The sequence below is a fragment of the Falco cherrug genome, chromosome 8, assembly GCF_023634085.1.
Source record: "Falco cherrug isolate bFalChe1 chromosome 8, bFalChe1.pri, whole genome shotgun sequence".
Classification (NCBI taxonomy): domain Eukaryota; kingdom Metazoa; phylum Chordata; class Aves; order Falconiformes; family Falconidae; genus Falco; species Falco cherrug.
The window spans coordinates 17,394,320-17,418,903 of record NC_073704.1 but is presented as its reverse complement, the minus strand read 5'-3'; the positions used below and the strand labels follow the sequence as shown (position 1 = coordinate 17,418,903).

The 24,584-nt window shown below is 37.8% G+C and overlaps 1 protein-coding gene across 13 annotated transcripts in view; it reads right to left on the bottom strand.

Moving 5' to 3' along the window:
- ZNF385B (zinc finger protein 385B) overlaps window positions 1–24,584 on the bottom strand; it is a 169,119-nt gene that overhangs the window by 11,635 nt on the left and 132,900 nt on the right. For all 13 annotated transcript variants that reach the window (XM_055718581.1, XM_055718580.1, XM_027810603.2 and 10 more), the window contains one exon: window positions 14,474–14,636. In XM_055718581.1, the coding sequence (XP_055574556.1) occupies window positions 14,474–14,636 (163 nt within the window). The remainder of the gene's footprint in view (window positions 1–14,473; window positions 14,637–24,584) is intronic.

The following is a 24,584-nucleotide window of genomic DNA, read 5'->3' as shown; positions in this document are numbered from 1 at the left end:
GACAGCTTGACGACCCCGAACACTTTCCCTTAATTTCTGACTATGCCACTTCCTATGGTAACTAAAACCAAAAGTGATTTCTGAAAGGATGGGTTTATGTTCTATTTATGGGTTACTAGAAAATGTGATGCAAAGATTGTCTTATGATAGCCTGGAGTTCACATAAGTTGTGTTACAGGTAGCTGGTATTAATTTGAAGTGTTGATTTTGGAGAGTAATTGAGACTTCAAGGTAAAGCAAGCATGTCTCCCAAACCAGTACAGCTGCACAGAGTGAAACAGATTTTCACATTCTCCCTATAATTTCAACAGCTCCAATTATGCCTGTGAATACTGGGCTGCATTAAACAACCTTTGAGACATACAGTGATTACAGAATGGGGAGAGGAAATGAAGTTGTCTGACCATTATATAAATGCTCTTTCTCTGATCAACTGTGTAGCAAAGGTAAAATCAGTTGCATTAATTACAGTGGTACACAATCCAAACAATTTTGCTGAAAAGCTTATCCCTGTAGGTAAACTGTCATCAATAAACACAAAGTTAAAATGCGTTTATTGAAAAATAAAATTCTCAGTTAAAATCTGACATGCTAGACGCTTGGCACATCTGACATAAAACTAAAAAGTGACACTTACTTCCCACTACATTTTTTCTTCCTACACTTCTTCATAACACATGCCTGTTGACAATGCTGAAGAGAGGCTAGTTCATTGATACTACTACTATCTATCATTTGACCTTGCTGTTCTAAGCTTTCTGCACACAGAACAATAAGGTGGTCTAGTCACCAACAAAGGCACCAGTGCGGCAGCCAAACTTCTCATATGCTTTTTTCTGTTTTTCAATCCATCACAGAGAAAGAGAAATTTTCAGAGGTGAGAGTAACAGGAGTAACTTTGGCAGCTGTATGCAGGGAGCTTTTCACAAGTAGGACCAGGAAAAGCAGGAAGCTTTTCAAGATTTCAGTGGCTGATGGGTGGTAGGTGCAAGTCAGCATCTTGAAAGTATGTTACAGAAGACATACAAAAGTATGGAGAGCTTTGAAAGTGAAGCACGTGAAGAATTTGGAGAGAGAAAAAATCAGTAGGTTCAGCTGTACCACGGACATATTGTAACAAAATTTGCAGCATTTAAAATAAAAACATGAAAGCAGAGAGATCACAGTCAACAAGGTTACAAGCCTGGCTGAAAGTAATTAAGGGATACATTAAGAAACCATAACAAAATAAGATCAAGGTGGGGAAATCTTATTTAGCCACACTACACTTGAAGGACTGCCTAAATGAACCCTAGGATCTTCTACCCTGGGACATAGGTCTGGGGCAGAGAGAGAGGACTTCCAAGTCATCATACTGGAAACAATAGTCGCTGTACATCTCTTTGCCCTGAAATAAGATATGGAGGGAGAAGAACATCAATGACTGAATTAAAAGAAGGACAAGAAGGGCTTCCTTCAATATATTGGCAGAAAAGCTAATGAACAGAGAGATAGATAATCGTACCAGTAAGAAAAACAAGTTTCAAAACATTGTTTTTCACAGAAAAGTCTTATCTTCTGCTGGCTCGTACTGCTACAAAGGAATAAAGCAGGCACTTACACAATTAATTATCCTTTTTATGAAGAAAAAGATGAACATTATGAGTAATATATGCCATAAAGGCAATAGCAGGAAGGCAATTAAGTCACTAGCGGTCACAACCTTTACAGCATTTTTAAGCTCTGTCCTGTATCACAGCATCACTCAAAAAAAATGAACAAAGAGCATTAGATTATTTTTTGACACTCATTAAAACAGTTAGCTAACTTTGATAAGGGATTTCAAAATCTTTTTGTTTTATCTCCACATTTGCTGAATAATGAGACTCTAATGGCTGTCAGACAAAATACCTACTTTCTCACCAGTTGTGCAGTCTACTGAGAAATGAGGCTGAGAAACCCGTAGGGCTCTGTTCTAGAAAAATTCCACTGCAAACCTACATGCAAATCAGACAGCCGAGTGTGTCTATTAACCCTTTGATTACTTTTAGTTTTTGTGAAATGTTTTTCTCTTGTACTTCAGGCCTGTCTGAGAAATGGCTAGGTTTTATGTAATGAAAGGTTGTTACATGAAATAAATATGTTTGACACATTCTAAAGAAAAGCAATTTTGTTTCCATACAAAGATGAGAAACAAGTGGAAGCTATAAATATAAAGCTTTTCATCTCAAACACAAATGTGGACTGAAATAAGCTACAGCATATTTTCTCAAGATACTGAAGCTACATGAGGAAATGTCTGGATTGCTCTGCAATATTGAGTGAACTCTGTAGCTAGACTGATTATTTGATTAACTGCATCACTACCGTTCAACGGGCTGAGCTGAAGTATCTTTTTCATTTCAAAAGTATTGCTTGTTTGGCTATGGTACAACAGTGATGTTGATACTTAATTTCTTAGATATTTTATTTCTGATTTGGCATACCAAAGACTCCAGGGAATTCTATTACAAAGGAACCTGTCATTTTTTCCGAGTACAAAAATATTTCTAACTGATGAAGGATGTAATTACAAAGGTTTGGTTTTGAACTTTTGGATGGGTTTAATTTTTATGAAAGCAGACTGATGAGAATTAGAAAATATTCAGAAGTACACACCATTCTGCAACTGTAAAATCTTGCCCTGCAAAATCTATTTCTGTACCTATTGGTACACCTTCCTGAACAGAGATTGCCTGCTGCTCCAGTTATTGAGGTGTCCGAGATGATCCCACTATATCACCTATGATTGTTAGTCAATTCCTTGCACAGCTGGGGATTCTTGGGGAATTGTTTTTGGCTGGTTGGCTGGTGTTTTAGATCTGTTTTACTGACTAAGATCAAGAAAAATCCAGGTGCACTCACCAGGTGAAGGGAAAAAAAATGCTGGTGCATACCTAGAAATCATATATCAAAGTAGCTGTGCAAAAGTTGTTACGTATCAACAAAGGGCATTCACATCTCAAAAATCTTTTGTTTAATATTCCAACGCAATGCAATTTATTTGTGCAAAAGCAGGAGGAACAAGAAAGGTTGATTCTGCACTGTTAGCCAAAATGCAGGAGTGAACGTACTATGTCTGGAGCAAATTAACTTCTAACACTCACTTGAAGCAACTTGTGTTGTGTCTCCATTTCACCTGCTTGTATTCAATTCCGCTTTTTTTACAGAACGCAGGTTACATCAGACTTTTCCTTTCCTCATTTAAAAAGAGATTAATGCAATTGCACCCCCTCACCCCCCTACCCCCAACCCCCGGCCTTTTACAATTTTTAGACTGAAAAGGGTGAACAGGTAACTATATGGTGAATGCAGTACATTAGTTCTGGAGAAAATCAGCTTGTCTACAAACACAAATACAAAGCAATTTCATAGTGTACACTGCCAACATCTAATTTCTCAGTGACACATCACACCCTTGTCACAGTAGGTTGGGAAAACTTTCACTAGCCGTTTGTTCCTAAAACTCAGCAAGATCAGTTAGCACTATGCTTCCAGCAGTTGAAAACAAGGTGGATCTAACCAGGGGACACATAACACGCAGCTAGCAAGGGTGGATGTTAATTTAACGAATATCCATAAAAGTGAGACTACCCAACAGCTTAGTCCTCCTGGGTCCTGTTGCTATGTGTCTAGGCAAATTTACTTTAAATCCACCTTAACCTTTCATCTTCTCTGAGCTATGCCAGTCTGCATTGGCTGGAATGGAAAAATTTAAGAGCTGGAAAATCATAACACAGTTTGGGCAATATTTGAAATATGGTATAAGATCTGTTATTACAAAATGTGACTCTCATCTGAGTAAAAGTAAATGTTTTACTGGTTAAACTTATCTTTTTCTGGCACCAGACATCTGTTATTTTGTGAATAATTTATATTCCCATTACAGATTATGCCACATTTATTTTAGAGGTTCTGGAATGCAAACTTTCTGTAGTACTGCATTGTCTTGTTAACATTTTAATAATGTAGGAATGCTTAAAAACATATCATTCAAAGATTACAACAAACATACTGTATTCTGCCCAGACATCCTTCACTTCTCCTTAAAAATGTCTTAGTTCATCTTCTCAACTATAAAAAATAACATTGCCTCCTCCATTTATGAATCTGAAATATATTACTAGGAACACATTTCACTTGCCGTTTGTGCAAAAAAAAAAAATATAAAATCTTAAAATTCTACCCACAGCTGCTGAAGTGCTTTGGAACTCAGTACAAAATTTATGGATGTCTAAATAAATGAATCAAGAAGAACTGACAATCTGCATGCAAGTACATTCTCAGGGGTCTGTCTCTGAACTACTGACTTGGTACTTGCCCAGGCAGAACTGCCATTGAAGTCAACTATGAAACACTCATCTTCATTTCAGTTAAATGACATCTATAATTGTGCATTCTCACTGACTGCTGTGGCAAGTTTGCCTGAAGACTGTGAGTATTTAGTCATGCCCTCAAGATTTGACAAATAAATTGTATTTCTAATATACCTTGTCTAACAGACACCAAAATATTTTCACTTTCATTGAAAACAAGTAATAAGGAAGTAATATGTAACCAGTGTGCATATACAGAATTTTTATGCTACAGGAAATGTAGCATATTTCTTATACCAAGTCAATAATGCAGCAGCTGTAGAAATAAGGCTGGAATGATGATAAAGGAAGATTTTCCAAAAGACCTATATAAATTTGTCTGTTGTGCCAGCCATGCGTATTTTTGCTTTTGTGTTTGCTTCAAGATCTCTGAACAAGTCTGTATTAAATCCCACTCATCAACTTCTCAGTCTCACAATTGCCTGCCATCCCTTAGCAACATGCATTTTTCCTTGTGTTCTAAATGCTGCTTGCATTTGTTACAAAAATGAAGACAGATATGAGTTGAAGTACCATTTACCAAAAAAAAAACCCCAAATAAAGCCACACTATTGACTTTGTGGAGCTTCCACCAGACCAGCCTGCACTCTCAGAGGTCATTTCCTTTACTTAAATAGTTGCTGAGAAACACAGAAAAACCCCACCAGCAAGACTGTTTTCCCCAATTGTAAGTACATGTTTTCCAGAAAAGAGGTAAAACACAACATGTAGCTCATTTAGGGGCAGAACCAAAGCATCCTGAAGCAACAGCAACGGGCCTGAGCCACTCTTTTAGAGTTGGAGATGAAATTCACTCAAAAGCTGAGAGAAAAGAAGGAAATTTAACTCACATTTTACAGTCTCAGCGCAACCTTTAACTTTGGCACAACTGGACACAGACAAAACGCAATGCAACTACTAATTGTATGAGTAATCACCAGCATTCTGATATTTATGCTCTGGTTATGTGAGAAAATGAAATGTCTGGCTTCAAAAGAATGGCTGTACTTCTTTAGCAATATATTTCTTTAATAAGCTTTGTGAAAGTATTAGGTACAGATAAAGCTATTCCTCCCAGGCTTGTTAAAACAAACAACAAAACCAGCAGCTGTCTTTTTGGGGAGTTTTCCATTCTAATGGATTTAAAGGGCTAATTTCAGTCCTGCATAAAGAAAGAGAACTTCCACTGATTTGAATTTCTTAGTCTTCTAAAAACAAACCTAGGGCTTTGTTCATGAATTAATTCTTTCTCTAGGCGAATAATACTGTCATTTGCCATCAAAATAATAACCATCTTAAGGTGAAAGAAGGGGGTATTTTATTTCTCTCATTTGCAATTTTTACAAAATCTCATTATATAACCGTCACCTTTTAGGTAACTTCTGATCATCTTTCTTCCTAATGAAAATTGCAAAACTGATGAGTGACATTGGTATCTGTCTTAACTCTGTTTTTGCCAGCTGCTCCTTTTTTGTCCCAATTTCTCCATTTTGTTACCTGAAGACTCAGGAACTCTTGTAATCGTATGTTGTAAAGATAATGATGAGTAAAGAATGATGTGATACATAATAGTTCTGGTAGTACCACCTACCCGGTATTATGTCCCGTATATATGGAAGTACACACACACACTTGTTAGTAGTTTTTGTTACCTCATATTCACCTTATTATCATTCCATTATCATCACCATCCTATCCAAAAAAGTCTTTGGATATTAATAGGCACATCAGCAGAACAAACAAGAAAAACAGATGCCTGATTTTTACAGTATAAAAGAGGTGCTGAAAGATTCAAAGTATATAAATGGATTCTTTAAATGACCACATACACCTAGCTAAAAAAGACCCAAACCAGTAGCTGACAGCGTCCTTGCTCTGCTCCCACTGTCCAGCAACATTAAGAGAGTCAATCTTGCTTGGCCCAATGCCTTTCTGTACCTATCTGCAAAGTAAGAAAAACTTTGAATAATTTTAAGGGTGCTAATGAAAAAAATATGCAATGAAGTTTTTAGAACTGGAATAAGTGGTACAGTTTTAATGATACAGGACACATGAATGCTCAGGCACAGTGAAGCACCCAAAAAGAGTCTTATTTCACCTCACAACCTATTTTTTTGTAATGCAGTGCAGAGATTCTGCCTTAATTACTGTGGGAGAAAAAGTCTACCATTTGATCAAAACAAAATCTTGCTTGCATGTATTCAATTGATATAATAACTGTAGAAAAAGAAGACTGAAATTGAACAAGAATTGCAACAGATTGTCAATGTAATTGTATCAGTCACAGAGCATATGTTTCAGGCAGTGGCACCTACAATCAGTTTTCAGTAGAGGTACAGAATTTGGTTATGTACCAGTTAGCATTATTATAGACAGACTGAAGAAACACCTGAAGACTTCCAGGAGCTCCCAGGAGTTTATCAACACCAAAATGTGCAGAACGACTGCTCTTCCATTCAGGCTGTAAGACACTCATGGAAAGTTGAGGCTTCAATATCCACTTTTGAAAAGTATGAGCAGTCGGAGTGACAGGAAAAGGGTTCAAAGATCCAATCTACTGTAATGAATTCCTGTTAATAGACTTTGATTTGCTAATTATCCTTTTGGTTAACCTTTCATCCTAAGAGCATAAACCAAACAGCAACTTCCCGAAACAGCTGCTGAAATAACCCACCAGAAAGTGCCTGGAAGCTATTAGTAATAGAGCCAATACAGGCATTACGTGTGCCACCGACAGTATATTTTACATATCAATACCAATAACATAATGTTCATGTAAATACACATACAGTACTTGCAACAGTGTATCTGTGATGAATTTATGACCATTTGTTAATACTATTTTATATTATCAACTATAAAACCACTGTGGTCAAGCAGCAAATTCTACACTGTGCCTTCTCCTCTGTTTTGGGGATAGAGTTTCAACAGGTGGCAACATAGAATAATCTTCAGATGGCTGTGAAACATTGATTGAAAAAGAACAATCCTCAGGCTTTAATGAAAAAATGCCCTTGGAATGACTCTGGTGGCTGAATCTGACTGAATTTTCACTTAGTTGACCATAAACTAACACCTTTAACAGAAATATGCCACTGCTTAGCAGGCACTATCTCAATACATACAAATGCAGATGCATGATTATTTTATAGAGTATAACTTCAGAACAACTCTTCACATAAGCATAAATGTGAAGAAGTGATGAGGCCATTCGTAGCTTTTGATGGAGGCTAGACCTAACAATGAGCAACTCTGAGTGGCGTAAGACACAACCTCTCAAATGTGACTCACTGACGCTGGGGCAAAAGCAAGCCAAACACATCCTTGTTGTGCTTCTCTTCTACAGCCTCTCTCCCTCCCTGCCCCACCCTCAGAATTCAACTTTGCTGCAACATGTTTTGAGGTCTAGAGGACTTGAGTACATTACAAAGCATCAAAAGATTGAAGAATAAATGCCCTAGAAACACGCTAAACTTTGAGGTTCTTATGATGGTATCTATATGACAAATAACCTAGAATTCCCAGAACAGACAGACCACAGTTCAGCTGGGGAGGCTGCATGCCTCTCTCTCCCAGCTATTTCTGAAGGATTATCTAAAAAAAGGTTTATTTGAGCTATGTAAACAAGGTGTTCCTTTAAAATGAGTGGAGAACAAGGTGATAAATGGAAATAAATGTTCAGGTGAAAAGGGATTTTGTTAAGAGAACTGGTATCATTTTTAGGATTACTCTAAGTTCGGAGATACATACGGAAAAGTTAAGAATTTAAGCAATGGCAGAAAGATTTTTAAAATAAGCAATGAAAGCAACATGACTAAGGGAGTGTCCTGATGGTGGACTTGTGAAATACAAACTGAGCTCTCCCTTGGGACATTACATCTCATTGGTAGCTCATGAATAAACAGCGCTGGTAATTGGGGCACTGGAGAAATCCAACCCATCATAATCTTCCTATGAATGTGATTCAACGTGTTGCACTACTTTAGGAATAAAAGGAAAACACTCAGTTTTGTTGCCAAAGCACCCACAGAAAGCCCTTAACAAACTAAAACCCACAGATGAGAACTCAAGGTCGACTTTTCTAAGGCTGCTAGAGCTTGGAGTTGCCAGTCCTGTCTAATGGGCCAGCTAATTACCATATGTCTACATGACATTTATTTTGGCATTTATTGGCATTAATTAGGTCCGTCAACATGTCTAGGCTGTTTTAAAAATGTGAGCTAGCCCATTCAGTGTCAGACGCTGCACTGCACTCTAGCATGACAACGTTCCCCAGAACAACCTCCAGCTGGTTTTAGTTATAGAGCTGTAATGACTGAAATAACTCTTACGGAGCCCACTTAGGATTGAGAAGCTGGCAAACAACTTTCCAGTTGCATCCCTTTCCTTCTGTCCTTGCCATACACAGCGAGATAAGCACAGGACTGCTCATATGCTGGAATATCATCACCATGACCCTGTGAACTGCTTGTTGAGCTGCCCCGAGACATTGCTACAGAACAAAGCAGTAGGTCATGAGAGGTCATGATTTGACACAGGGTCTAGCATTTGGCTTAGTTAGGTGTGTAATGTTGCCTATTCCTGCACCAGCTGAACAAAAAGGTGTTTTCAGAGAGCATCCAAAGGGTTTATCTGTACCTACTAAGTCCCAAGTAGCAGAGCCTTCTGCTCTTGAATGAGGACTGAACCCGAAATGTCCATACCTCTCATTGGCACAAAGGAAACAGAGCATATACTGAATAGATCAAAGGCAGGGGAAAAAAAATGACCTTACTTTTATAATCTGAAACCTGGTTTTGACTCTTTTGAGTAGTTTAAAAGTTGCATTTACTTCCTGATTTTTATATCAAAGCAAAATGCAAATGAGGTGATACCACATCATCTGCCTGCTTCATTTTGAACTATTTATTTTGATTTGTAAGTATGATCAAAGAATTCCTCTTTGCTTGATAAGTAAACAGTGACATTTCAAACCAGTTATTACCATACGCATTCCTAAAGGACTCATCACTGTAAGCATCTAGATTATGCTAACCTGGGATCACAGACACTGTCTTCTAGTGCATTCTCAGAGCTATATTTAAAACACACTAAATATTCTAGACTGTGTTATGTAGTGGTTACTATCCCTGCTGTTTTCTAATGCAATGCCATACATATATGCCATACACATATGTATACTTCTGTGTAAAGCCACCCTGAAAATCCTGGGCTTCCACAGGGAGGAAAGGGAATCTTTGCCCCTGTATTGGGTTTGTGTGGCAAGGATTTTGTAGCAGAGGGGCTACAGGGGTGGGTTCTGTGAGAAGCTGCTAGAAGCTTCCCTTGTATCTGATGGAGCCAAAGCCAGCCAGCTACAGACAGATCTGCTGCTGACCAAGCCCATCAGCCACTGTGGTAGCACCTTTAGTGTGGTAGCACTAAAGGTTTCCCCCCTTTAAGAAGTGAGGAAAAAAGCTGCTGCACAGCAGCAATTGCGGCTGGAGAAAGAAGTGAGACTGTGTGAGAGCGACAACTCCACAGACACCCAGGTCAGTGCAGAAGGAGGGGCAGGAGGTGCTCCAGGCACCAGGGCAGAGATTTCCCTGCAGCCCACGGAGGTCCACAGTGGAGCAGATACCCACCTGCAGTCCAAGCAGGACCCCATGTCAAGACAGGTGGATGCCCAAAGGAGGCTGTGACCTGGCAAGAAGACCAGGCTGGAGCAGGTTTGCTGACAAGAGCTTCTGACTCCATGGGGGACCCATGCCAGAGCAGTCTGGTCCTGAAGGACCACACCCTGTGGGAGGGACCCCACGCTGGAGCAGGGGAAGAGTGTGAGGGGCCCATCCGCGGAGAAGGAAGGAGCAGTAGAGAGAACGTGTAATGAACTGGCTGCAGCCCCCACTCCCCACCTCCTTGCACCACCTGGGGGGAAGGAGGTAGAGAAACCAGGAGTGAAGTTGAGCCCAGGAAGAAGGGAGGGGTAGGGGAAAGGTTTTTTTAAGATTTCATTTTATTTCTTATTATCTTACTCTGATTTGAACAGCAATAAATTGATTTCCCCACCTCAAGTCTGTTTTGCCTGTGATGGTAATTGCTGAGTGATCTCCACGTCCTTACCTCAAACCATGAGTCTTTTGTTACATTTTCCCTCCCCTGTCCAGCTGAGGAGAGGTAGTGATAAAGTGGCTTTGGTGGGCACCTGGTGTCCAGCCAGGGTCAACCCTCCACAGCCTCAATGAAAGAGCAGCTCCCGGTGCTGTTAACACTGCTGCTCTGTAGCCATGGCTCAAAGCAGCTACAAAAAAGCTTGCAGTGTCACAGTAGTGATTTTCTAGCATATGAAACTGTTCTATAGCCATTACTAGACTTCTCCTAGTTAGACAGAGAAACTGTGTGGGAGACAGGTTATGAAACGGTCCCCTATGGACACCTCCAATCTGCAAATACCCGTCAAATCAAGCAGACATGACCCTACAAGAGGTAGGGGAACTGCCACCTTGTCATACATCAGCTGTGGAGTTTTCTTCCTGTCTGCTGAAACAGTCAACAGGATAGGATGGTGGTACTTACAAATATCAACAAACAAGTATTTTCTGAATGGTGAAGAGTTGTGCACTAAGAAAATAGGATCACATAGTAGTCTGTCGTGTTAGGATGCAAAACTTGTGCAATCCAGCCCATCAATATTCCCTTACCCGAGGTTGCAGCCAACACAGCACTGTGGTACTGTGGCTTTATCATTACATGTGCAGCAGATGATCTATTTACAAAAGTAATTTCTGAGTCATAATGTATTATTAACCCCAGCACGGAAGACCACTCTCTCACAGCTTGGGCACTGTCACATCAGACTGAGTTCCAGAGTCACCCCTTTCCATTTGGCTGAGGCTACTTTTGTCTGCAGGAGCCCACACCCTTCTGGAAACTTCGTAAAAGAGCTTAAAGATTAATTTAACCTTTGTAGCTCTACCAGCAGCTACACTTCTCAAGTTGAAAGGAACGGCTGCAGAGAGACCACCGCATCATAAATTTTGAAAAATAAGGACTGGATGAGTTTGGGTTTTGCCTTTCATAAATTCATCACATAAACTGAGCCAACAGTGAAATTATTTTTCCTGTTACTACTACAATAGTGATTTCTGACAAATCAGTGTTTTGGATCTCATGCTATAGCTGACCCACTGAAGACATGGCTCTGTAGTAAACTTAACTTGAAATTTTAGTTCAATATATAGCAACCATTCAGAGAGCTCCAGATCATTTATCATTATGTCACGCAAAATGACAGCACATCAAAAAGGCTGTTAGATGTGCCTATTGTGTCCTGTTATTAATGGACCTACATATAAGAATAGTAAATTCAGTTTATCAGTTTACTATAACAGTCCCTACCCATTCTGCACTAATACCAGTGGAAGTACAGTGGATAACAAACACAAGAACTTTAAACTGTCTTCTCTGTTTAGCTTCTCATTCTCCTCTTCCTTCCAAGAAGAGGACACCAGGAATGACTGACTTCTTGATGAACATTTCTGAGGAACTTAGCAATACTCCAAAATGCAATGGCTAAACAACAGCTCCGCAACTGGTGGAATTTAATTCCCTTCCTTGATTCCATGTAGCCCCACCTTATGTCCTTCTAATGCAATTTTTTTCAGATCTACGCCACACATACACGCTCTCATACACCACCACCACCACCACCCTCCATCCTGAACAGAAACATAGTGCCTGGCCAGTCAGCAGGCCAAGCAAAACAGAGCTCACATGGTAGCATCTCTCAGGATGGACCATAAGTTAAGGCTTCTCTTCTATCCAGGTGCCAATTTCCATCAGACTTCTAGGAGCTTCATTAAAACCTCTATCTCATACATTTTCTTGATGCTAGACAATATAGTCAAAGTTGTAAAGACAGGGCCAGAGAATAACAGAAGTACGGATAGATGATGTGACTGTAACCCTCATTTCCTTTGGAAATCAGGCTAAAAAAACCAAGATGACAAATACACACATGAACTGAAACTCTCAGTATTAGAAATCTTTTAAGGAAAACTAGAATATACCTATACAGTTAATATATAGTAATAATCCATTTCTCAGAGAATGAAAGCTGTGTTAAAATATTCAGGGAAAAAATGGTATCAGTTAGTTGCTCCAAGGTAAAAAAACCCCTACCACTGATTCCCAGAAGCAACATAGTGATTGCACTAGCTGCAATAAGCATTACGTTAAAGAGCTAAACATATGTTAAAGAGCAGATGAACAATAGCCACTGTAAGGGAACGTGTAGCTGATCAAAATTATGGTTTGGTTTCACGTCCTTAGCATGGTAAAAACCCCCACCTCCAAGCTTTCCCCAGCTCTGTGACCAGCATTCCTTGTGTATATGGAGAATTTGCCATGCCAGGTTCAGGTTTTTGGCCTCCCAAACATCCCATATGCAATCTCCTGTAGAAGAATAACAGGCACTGAGGATTCTCCCCTCCACAGAGAATCCCACTGTTCTCCTAACGGGTAAAAAGTGTTTAACTAAATCGCCACTGTGTTTTATTTTTTAATGTAGAAACATTTGCAGTGGTATAATCCAACAGACACAGATGGTAATCTGTCTAATTTATGTGGAGTAATTAATAACATAAACCAACACACTGACAAAACAGGGCAATATAAAAATATCAAGAGCAGGTTTCCCTTGCCATGGGTTAGATTATTTTATCAGAAACTGAATGTAGAGGTGTGAATGATTTTAGGTACACTGCACAGAGAAGAAGAAAATCATGTCAGGGACAGATCTATCTGGCAAAGGACACACGAGACAGATCCAGACTTAGGGAAGAGATAATGGCGTTATTTGGCCCTCAGCCTTTGGCATAGTCAGAGGAGGGCATTATAACAATTACATTATCACAGAATGCATTCTTAATATGTTAAATCCTCTGAAGTTTTAACTGATACCTTACTTAAGAAGCTGTCTGACTTCTTACAGTGTACACCTGGAGCAGTAAGACATTTTAACCAAAGCTATTTTTGATATTTCAGAGTAAAATATTTATCAAATATTTTAAATCTCTTTTCATTCAATAGTCCACATTTGATTTAGATCAATGGTAGTCTGCTACTGTTTTATAGTAACATGGCTTGTTTACCTGAAGATGCTACTTGGATTTATGTTATCTCTCTCAAACCTAAAATGTGATTTGCTAGGTGAATCAACCCAAAATTTGGGACCCATTGCTAAGTACTCAGACAAAGACAGTTTTGGTGCTGTTGTGAAAACAGCAGGCTGACTGATAAGGAAATTATTTTTTTTTGCGGGGGGGGGGAGGTGTGGTGCGTCAGAAAACTGTGTCATTCACCTTAAGGCATCTGAGGCAAGCTCAGCTCTGGTGAAGAGGGTAATAAATGGCTATCAAGACAGAAGCAAATTTATCAGAAGCAGTCTATTAGACCAACAGTTGGGCAACCCACAGTAGCTGCTTTCTCCTGCATAACAAGTACAGTATCTCAGACTGTCAGCGAGTTCAGGAGATTCTCCTGTTTCATTCAGTAACACAACACTAACAGAGCAAGGAGAGACTCCAGCAACTCCACTGCAATTAATGCTACTGCTCTTCCTCAGATTACTATATATGGAGGCAGGGGGGTGGGGAAGTGATGTTGGAGTGCTAATGAGCTGTACAAGTCAGGAAATAATCCATGCCATGAGGCTTCACTACACTTCTGTAGGTGTGCTTCCCTGTTTGAACATTATTATCCTATTCAGAAAGGAGAAATTCCTCACAAAGGTTTTTTATGCTTCAGCTAAATACATACATCTCAGACTTGCCCCTCCACCCACACCATTCATTATTATTGTTGTATGAAGAACATACTTTATAAGAGTCAATTTCACAAGTTAAAAAAAAAAAAAATACTTCAGCTTTCAGGGACACCAGATGTTTCACAGATGTGAAAGAGCATTCTGATATAAAAACCAATCAATCCTGAACAAGAAAACACAGTAAATAGTTTAGAAAACACAAGTCACAGATCACTGTCATGCAACCAGATTCTCTCGTACAAACACTAAAAAAGGAGAAAATAAAGAATGTATAGAACAAAAAGTTTTCATTGACCTGATTTGTCAGAGATGTTGGCTGTGACTGGCGTGGTGGAGCAGCTTGTGTTAGCCTTTGCGCTGTCCTTGGAAGAACCAACTTTGGGTTTATTTTTCGTTGCCTCTAGTGCTTTGACCTTCTTGGCATGTTTACTTCCTTTGTAGTGGGCCTCGGCCTGGCTCTACAAAGGAGAACAAATCAGGCTCACTTTTTTCTGTACTTCTATATAACACAATGGATGACAAGGCAGAAAAGTGACACTTTCAATAGTAGGCACCACATTATTCCACCTAGAAAATTTTAGTAGCTTTATACTAACAGTTTTCCTAGATGTAAGTTCTTCTATATTCAAATGACAGGATTTTAATGAATGGTACATGTTTTCACTAACTCGGAAAAAGAGGCTTCAAGATTACATAAAGCTCTGTCACTCCTGATGTAATTCTTTGCTTCCATGGTGCTTAAAGATTTAAAGCACTGTACAAATGTAAACACATCCAATTGAAGATGCGCTACTCAATTTTCATGTACTGTTCCCTAGTCTGTATTGCTTATACTTAGAAAGATGTACCATGCTGTAACATGATTAAATCCATTTCCCCTCCTGTTTGATCTAGCACAAAAGTCCTGAAATATTTTCATCCTTACACTATCAGCAATTGAAACAGGCATTAATGACATTATGACTGCACTATTAGATCAAGAAAGAAGGGTTAAAATGAAGAAATACCATACCTATAAACTTCAGTAGACCCAATTAAAACACAGAAAACTAAATACGTATCAGTCTTGATTGTTTTATAAATTGCCTTGAATATTTTTTTCCACAGACTAAGAACATTGGAACCTGAAGGGCAGGAAGGAGAGGAGCTTTCCCCCCCTCCCCCTGCAAAGTGCTTCATATATAATGTACTCTTCTGCCCAAACAGAACAGTAGAAATATGTACTGAGATGTAGTCTTTCCTTCACCTTTGTCTTAAAGCTATCTTCAGAAACTAGGTCAGTGTCTTTGAAGTTGCACAGCTAAAGCTAGACACACAAATAAATGCCTGTTTTTTTCAGTAATTTTGAGCTCCTGTTACTGTTCCTGACATAACCAGCCGCCTTGACAAATCAGGCTCCTTTGTTAGGTGCAAAACTAAGGAACTACATGCTTAATAGAAACTCCAAAACTTGGAAATTTCAGTTAATGAGTTAAATGTTTTTCTTGACTTCTTAAGAAATGAATTTACCAAAAATGGGTAAGAAACATAATTGTATACAAAACACTGCCTACTTTCATAACATTATGCTATTCAGCAATAGCTTTGCAATATTAGTATTTCCAAACATAATTTTAAAAAATTATTTCAGATATACTACTAGGCGCCTCTATTGAAGGTTACATATTAACTAACAAAGTTAATATTGTAGTTTATGTCAAAGTAAAACACTCAGAGAAAGCATGCTTCATGTAACCAGATGACCACACCTTGGTACCTGGCATACAAAAACATCGGTGTAAATAAACTTTTACTTATGTTCATGCAAAAACACATTCCCTCTCTTCAACTGATTACGAGTATTTTATTTAGTTCAACGCATTAAATGAAGTGAGCCATGAAACAAGTCACATGCTTTTTATAAAAAGCAACTATAACATCTAAGACATTTGAATTCCATTAAGAGTGCTGCCATAACCAGGACAATCATTTTAAGATCAGCAGAAACAGGCATTACAATACAGTCACCTTGGGAAAGCGTGGTAACAGTTTTATCATATGGTAGAGTGTAAGTGAAGAGTAGAAACAGCTGGACCAGACAAGAGAACAGACGGTGTTTGGAGTCCTCACAACAATTATATACACTGTTAAAACTGATGGAGAAGTGATGCTAAAATAGACAAGTGAAGTTCTTATACACTGAAGCTCCTTAAGTGATTATACACCCTGTGAAACACAGTGCTTTCTGCCTCAAAAGGACAGGGTATGTGACATGTTGTGGCTACATCTTTTTTAGAGGAGATTTCAGTAAGCAAGTATTCAGCAAGAAAGGGTACTAAATAAGTTTTACTTTGAATTCCTATGAAATTGAGATTTTTTTAAAAAGATTTCATAATACAAACAGTAAAAAGTCTACTCACCAATTGCTATTAAACTTTTCCTTGATTTTAAAACCTTTGAAATATTAACACATGTACAAACACAATTTAAGAATTATCAAGGAACAACTAAACAACTACACCACTTCTACTACGTGCACTACTTAAAGGGACACTTGTCAACTTCTAGGTTGGACTTCTTCAGTTCTGAATGTGGGTAGAGGAGCACAGATCTGTGTGCACCCCATGATGTCGATGGGTCTTACATCAGCACAAGAGTCTCACCCTGTCTCTCCCCACCCTTGCTGGGTTTTGTCCATTTGTCTTAAGCTTTGCTGTTGCTACATGATGTACTAGGAGTGTTTGCCATCAACAAAATTAAATGAACTATTCACAAATTACAGTGTAAAGAAAGTGAAGCTAAAAATTGAGGTGTATATATCCTCTTTCCATTCCAATACTTTCAACTTTAAATAATAGCAAGTACAAGATTTTTCCACTCAAGCACGCTCAAGTTGATGATGTCCCTTTAAATATTTGAACTCTATGCTCTGCGCATATGTGTGTTGTTGACAGGATCATATGCTGCCTGAGGCCAAAGCTATAACATAAGACATAAGTGCACTCAAGAGAAAGACTTAGTAAGTCAATTCTTTGATAATAAGCCTTTCTGCTGATATATGCAATAATAATGCCTGCAATATCAGTAATAACCTGCTACAGTCTTTGATTCCCTTCATTCAATCCTCATATAGTGTACAAGAGACCTGTTGAGAACAAACAAGCCCAGGCAGAATTAAAATTAAGACTTCCACAAACACAAGCAAAGCCTCATGGAAATGTGGGGAATGGACTCACTTTTGATTTAAGCTTTCTAACTAGTATAATATCTTTATTATCAAATTCATAGTTGTACATTATAAGGCCAGAAGGTATTGCTATGAGCATCTAAGTACAGCTTCTGAGAACACCAGCCTTTTAAAAAAATGTTTGAACTAGTCCATTTGCCTTTGGGGAAAAAATTTTGATTCTGAAGTAGCTAGAGATGAAAAATCTATTTTTGGTAAAATGTTTCAGTGCTTGACTTTGTCAGTTAAGTACATACCATTTATTTCTACATTTGTCTAGTTTCAAATGCCAGTGGCTGGATTTTGGTAAACCTTTGTTTTTCAGGCTCTTTCAACTCATCTCTGTTCTGTGAGTAGAAACACAGATACTCTTTTCAAACACGAAGTTAGAGGAGCATTCCTTGAGGTACTGAAGCAATGTTTCCTAGCCACATAAGCACTATTTTCTAACCCTCTCAGATACACCTAAAGTTCAGAGTTCACTGCTTATCCAATGTGGCATAAATCATTTGAATCAGTCACCTTTTGGTAACTGAAATACAGTATCAACAGGGAACTACGTTCTGTGGAACTGTTAAAAGAACCATTGGAGTTTTCTGAAGTCATAGTAAGCAAAAGGAAAAAGGACAGCTGTGGGAATCTGAAATTGGAACGCAAGTTCTGATTATTGCTAGTACCAGTTATTCAGATTATCAATGTCCTGATCATTATTAACCCTACTTTTAAAAAATATTTGCACAAGTACCACAATAAAGGCAAGAATATTTGCTCCAAGTCCCATTTAAAACTTGTTTCTGACACAGCTACAGCAATACAGTACCGGTTACAAGCTTTGTAACATACATCACTGAAATACGCCATGATGTATAAAACTTTCATTTTTAGTTAAGACAAGAAGATGAACGTTTATTTTCATTTACTCTGATAATCTAAAGGAAGATCAGTACACACAAGGTTTATAAGTCACATGTATAAAAGAAAGACAATTTACCAATTTTAATATAAAACCCCAATAAAATCTAAAATGAATTTAAGAGTAAATATCTCAGGGATGCAATATCTTAAATGAAAACTGAATGTGCTTTTTAACGTCATTAACATTAACTAAATTAAGTACAACTAACTCATGCAAACTCCGTATCATGAAAACAATATTTGAGAAAACACAAATAGTTAGGAAAAGTCAAAATAAAGATATACAACCTTAAGGAATCTCTCGGTATTCATGTACTGTGATGCTTTTTACTGGCATAATAACTTATTCCTGTGTACAGGGATCATTTACTGGAGGGTTGAATCAATTCTACAGTAAAATAATTTATCTGTGCTAAAATTCAATGTTATTGGAATATTTATTTTTTTTAAAAAGATCTGGTTAAATTTATTGTTTATATAATCAAAATTAAATGTCACTATTAAACTTCTATTATTATTATTAAAATCTTTAAATGAAATGCTTACTAGGTTAAGGAGGACACTTTTTGAAAAAGTGGAATAAGAAATTTTTTCATATGAAAGAACCCCCTACCAAAAAGGAGAACCTGATTTCCACTTGGTTCCAAAACTGACTGTAGTTTAGTAGCGAAATTTCAAAATGGAAAATTGAATCCCCCCACTTATTAGAAAGTATAGTAAGTCATCAAGTACTGGCTAGTAAGATTTAATGAACAGGAAAAGCTTTAAGCTGCAATAAATATGACATTACATACCAGAATACAAAAAATACCTTATACTGACAGGCCAAATTCCACAAAAGTGTTTATGCATTTGCCTGGCATTACTTTTTGATCAATAGGATGCATATTTTAAGACACTAAACATATGTCTAAATCTTTAGAAGATTATGGTCTACTGAAAAGCTGTATTTTGAATTCAGTTGCAAATAATTAAGAATATCATTGACATAAATAAATATACAATTTTCTCCCATCTTTTTTCAGACTTCTACACCTTAAAATGGCGGGCAGATGACTGTCCTTTCTTTAAGCAATCCAGATTTTTAATTCCACTCACAGTATTTAAGTAGTAATTAAAAAACCACAACCAATAAACCCTATGAGTTTGTTTTTTTATTAAGCAAGCCTTCTATGCTATTAGGATTAATGACTTCGCTGTAAGAAAGGACAAGATTTTCCTCCCTTAAAAACATATTTCATTGAGATACATAAATGATCCAAGTGTTGCAGTTTATTTAAAATCTAAAGTTAATTGCCATTTTCAACTTCAAATTATTGTTTGACATCTAAGCATCAGGATGTTAAACTGTGAGACTACACACCATACGTCAGCCTTATAGGCTAGACTGTATCTAATAAAACATCAACAATGCAAATCATCTTCTACATGTAAACATGTTTTCTAAAATAAATGTGAATATCATTAGCATATCGGAGTTCTTAAAATAACTTCAGTGGCTTTACTTTGCATAAACTTAAATATGTGTATAGGTATAGAGATGTATAGATGGAAAGATATATAGAAAACCAGGAAACATACAGAACATACAGATTCATTGACAGTGGTATTACCTTTAAGAAAACTCTGAAATTCAGGTAAGACTAGAGTACAAAGTATTACTGAAAATTATGCCTGTCAGGAGTAATGACTGACAGTATATTTGAAATCAGCACTACTCATTCTGACAGTTCACAAGTGACTGAGTTTTAGAATCTATTTGGTGGTGAATGACTAATTAACTGATTTTATTACTACATAAAGAGACAAAATATCAACCTACCAGACCCTTTCAATGACAACCTGATGCAAGGTTTGGCTAAGTCTAATGATTTAGCGTGTATGTGTGCAAGAACAACATCTTTTCAGGTTTCTTCAGGATCCGCTGAAGCATCCCTTCAATAGGTCTTCATGGAAATGAGACCACTGGACCATCAACACTTAAGCTGAATACTTGAAACTGCTACCACACCATCCAGTCTGACAATTAACATACAAAATCAAATCTATGTAGAGCAGCATGACATTAAGAAGGAGAAATACAGAAATAAAGGGAGATCTGGAGTATTCACACGGGAGGTCTAGCTTCGTGCCTTAAGCTCTGCAATACCAGTGAGTGCCATAACTAAATGGAACTGAACATGGTGGCTTGTAGCGCCTACTTCTTCTCCCTTGCTACTGCATCTTTTTAAAGCAGGAATTCCACTCTGGATGGGAAGTCTTCTCAACAGCAATTCTGTCTCAAATGGTGTATTCATTTGGTGTCAGTACAATGGTAATCTCAAATGGAAAATATTTTGTTGAAAATATCACAAAAGCTTCTGCCAGTAAGAGTTCAACCACACAGACCATTTACAACTGCAAGACTTAACAGACAAGTAATAATCTTGAAAACTTCTATTCTTCTTGGAGTAACTACAAAGATAAATCCTGCCTGCATACCATATTTTTTTTATATAACGTAATGCTAAAAACATATATAAAATCTAACACATCCTAAATCTAGTCATAACACACATTATAGGTAGACCACCCCTCAACACCTGTGTACCTGTCCACTTCCATGCATCAAGTTGACTCCAATTCCAGGGGGCATATCATTAATACAGAATTTCCATATTTTATTAGTATTTCAGAATATTTACAACATTCTCATATTACTCGGGTCTTCATCCTAAATTATCAATAGCTTGAATTACCCAAACTTATTTTGAAATCAATAGATTTTGTGCCTGACAGATATAAATAAGGCCTAAGTAGGGCTGGAAGATCATAGTATTCTTTAAAAGCGTGGATCAAAGCAAAGCTGTGACTTCCAGAATTCCTGATAACTACAGAATTCCTTAACGACTACATAGCCTCAAAAAATTCATTGTTTTTGCAGGTAAAGCTCTTAGTGTGGAAGTAGCTAGTCTAACCAGAATTGTATGAAATGAGTAACTCAGGAGCAGGGGGTTAATGCAGTGTGTGCAGCTCTGCACAAGAGCTGACCTGCCGTGGCTGCCATGGCAGCGGTCCTACTGCAGAAGGCATCTAACTGTGCAAGACTGGAGGAGCACAGGGGTATTTATATCCATAACATATTGCCATTTTAATTCACAGAAAGTTCTAAACCATAAAGCTCCCTTTCTTAAAACAGTAAGAGGTCTACCAAATGTTTGAACACACAGTTCACCTGTTATAACCATACTGTAAGAGCATGCATATTTATGTGAGGAATATGTAAGTTAAGAAGAATTTAGACTAGAAACATAACTTGAATAAAAATTATATGAAGTGATAAATTAGGAAGTGGTGTTGAAAAATTTAATTTTATGTAATTTGATATTAATAATAGATGTAATTGAAGAAATCTGCAAAATTGAAGTGTTCATGCATTTGTTATACCGAAGCTATGCATTATTTTTTCGACAGATTTCTAAACCCTAATTGCTCCAAATGGTCAGGTAGATTACTATTGAAAAGGACATGGAAAAATCAAAAACCTGTGAAGCTCAGCTATGTCATAAGGAGTCAATTCATATTTTAAATACCTAACCGAACTTGAGTTAAAAGCTCTGTTAAACAACTGTTATTTGAACAGAACTTTCAGCACATTATAACCCTGTACCCTGTAATTGTGCAATATTTCTGTCATGTTGGAGCTAACAACTTTCATCATTTTGTCAGTTCTGTCTACAAAACAGAAAATTACCTTCAGAAGTTCCTGAGATTTATGCTTTTAATTACCTCCTATCTGCTTCACTACCCTCCATACCCAAGGAATCAATATAAATAGTCTTATTTATAGGAAAAATCTAAACCATTTGACAAAAGATAATGACAGTTCTGTAGATTTTTATTTGATGCTATTGATTATTTTGTGTGTTATCTTTTTGACAGCATGAGTGATTCATTCAAATTTGCAAAGGTAACATTTGGTAATATTTGCCTAAACTTCAAAAATTTGCCTTCTGTCTTTTTAAAAAGGTGATCACTGTCATCACATCATTTTTATTAGCTACAAATGTATTCAACAATAAGATGATATTTAACACCTCTTAATGCCCAACTGTTACAGCTGCTTTTTCTGATCTACCTACAAGGTGTTTTTTCTTGAATTCCGAGACTTCACAGGCAACACCAAAAAGCAGTAGTGACTTACAGTCATTAGTCACAGAGCAACACACTGTGCAAACACAAGTTTATTTCAATCAAATGATGACCCATCAAGATGGTACCCACCAGGCTGTACCACAGCCAAGACCTTTCTACAAGAAACAGAAAGTGAGCAGTGCGAAGCAGATACTTATTGCAGATGTGATCAACGGATGACAAACTCTGGTTTCAAAAAAAACACCACCAAAGAAAAAAAATCATCCACAAAAAAACCCAGCTGTACTGCTGGCATAATATATTCATGAGTTTGGAGTACAGAGAGGTCTGGTTGCTGAGGAAAGGGACCATATTAGCACTGACATTACTGTGTAGTACCCAAGCTCCAACAGCTCTGTGGACCATCAATACAAACAAGGAAGGAGAAGAGCAGAGAGAAGTTACTTGGGCATTTGGTGATGATTCATAGATACCGAGAAAAAAGCAATTCTGCAGAAGCCAAATAGGTATCCTTGCAACTGCAGCTCACTTTTCTCTTATGGCTGCAAGCTACAGTGTCAGCTGCCATAACAGAATATAACAGACATCTCAGGGACACCCTGGCTGAAGCTCCACAGTTGATGGAGGGACTCACTGCCACACAGCAGCTGCAGGAGATGCTGCAGATTCATCCAGTAGCCAGAAGGAATGAGAAAGAATGAACCAGCAGAGAAGGACTCCATGTGAGAGAGAAAACAGCCATTTTTCCCCTTGCCCTGTTGCTACTGCACCCTCTTACAGGTGTCATAAGGATTCAGCAAACTTAGTCAAGCTGCTTTTTGTTTCTGCTAGAATGTCTATAATATAAATAGTTAATACCAACAAGCCAGACCTATATAATTAATAGGAAAACTTACTTAGCAAAGCTTATCTATAGTCCACATAGATATGCCATGGATTTGGAAGGAATCCCAGAATTCTTAAAAGGAAAAAAATTTATTTTTTTTTCCAAAGGCTAAGCCAGATCTTTCTCAGCAAGTCTTGCTTCCTCTTGGTGGAATACAGTTATGTCCCTTGCTCTGGTGGCCTTTAAGGAAGCATAAACTCTGACTCACTATCACAATCTGTTCCAAGAGGAGGATTCTTCTTCTTCTGCTGCCTGGTCTCTGGTGGTAGTAAATGTAACTGAGATACTTCTCACTTTTTCTGAGCTGGATTATAACACAAGACCATAGCTTGAACTTTACTGACAGACTAGTCATCGCTGCACTGGAACACATACTGTTTCATCATCATGTAGAAATTAAATGATAAGATGGTGTTAACAGGTATTTTGATGCAATAACGGAAACATCTGTGTTTATTTTAATATACTGGAGCAAATCCAACTGTAACTATTAATGGATGGTGTTGTGGTTTTTTGTGGGGTTTTTTTGTTGTTGGTTTTGTTTTGTTTTTTTTTTAACTAACTATCCTCGTAACACTAAATTAAGATTTCCAACTTAATTCAACAGCAGTTAACTCCTGGTATCTACCATCATTAAAAATTAGTTTAGGAAAAAGCCCTCTGTTCCCTCCTCACTTTTTTGCATTTCATTTCTTTGAATTGTTGAGAGCTCTACTACCTATCCAGTTTTCTGGTATCATCATCTTGAGATCATTGAACTTTCTCCTATTTCTTTTAATGCTTGCTCTCCTCACTAAATACTGCCCCTGCCCCCAGCTTAAAAAAAAAAAAAGGGGGGGGGGGAAGATTAAAAGAAAGGAAAAAGAAGCTAAAAGGCAAACTAAATGAGTGGGGATTCAGTTCTAGAAACAGGCATCCAGTATAATTTGGGATGTCCTCAGGTGTCCTGCCTGACCTACTGCAGGTCTTCTGTCAGGTCCACCAGTCTGGTGTGGAAGTCGCAGATACTTCAGACACCCAAACAAGACACTTAGGTTTAGGCACCTGATCCCACCTTACATACCATTGTTGTTGAAGCAACCTCAGTTATTACTGTTGTCAGGTCAATAGCAGTATTACAGATAAAATTCCCATTCAAGGACCTCAGAGTCCAGGCTATTAAAACAACTTTAGTCTGGTGTTATATCACTGGGATGGCATTTTATTCTGTTTCTCAAGACTTTGGATTATCTCTTCTGTACTACAGATTCTCCTGGAGTTGACAGT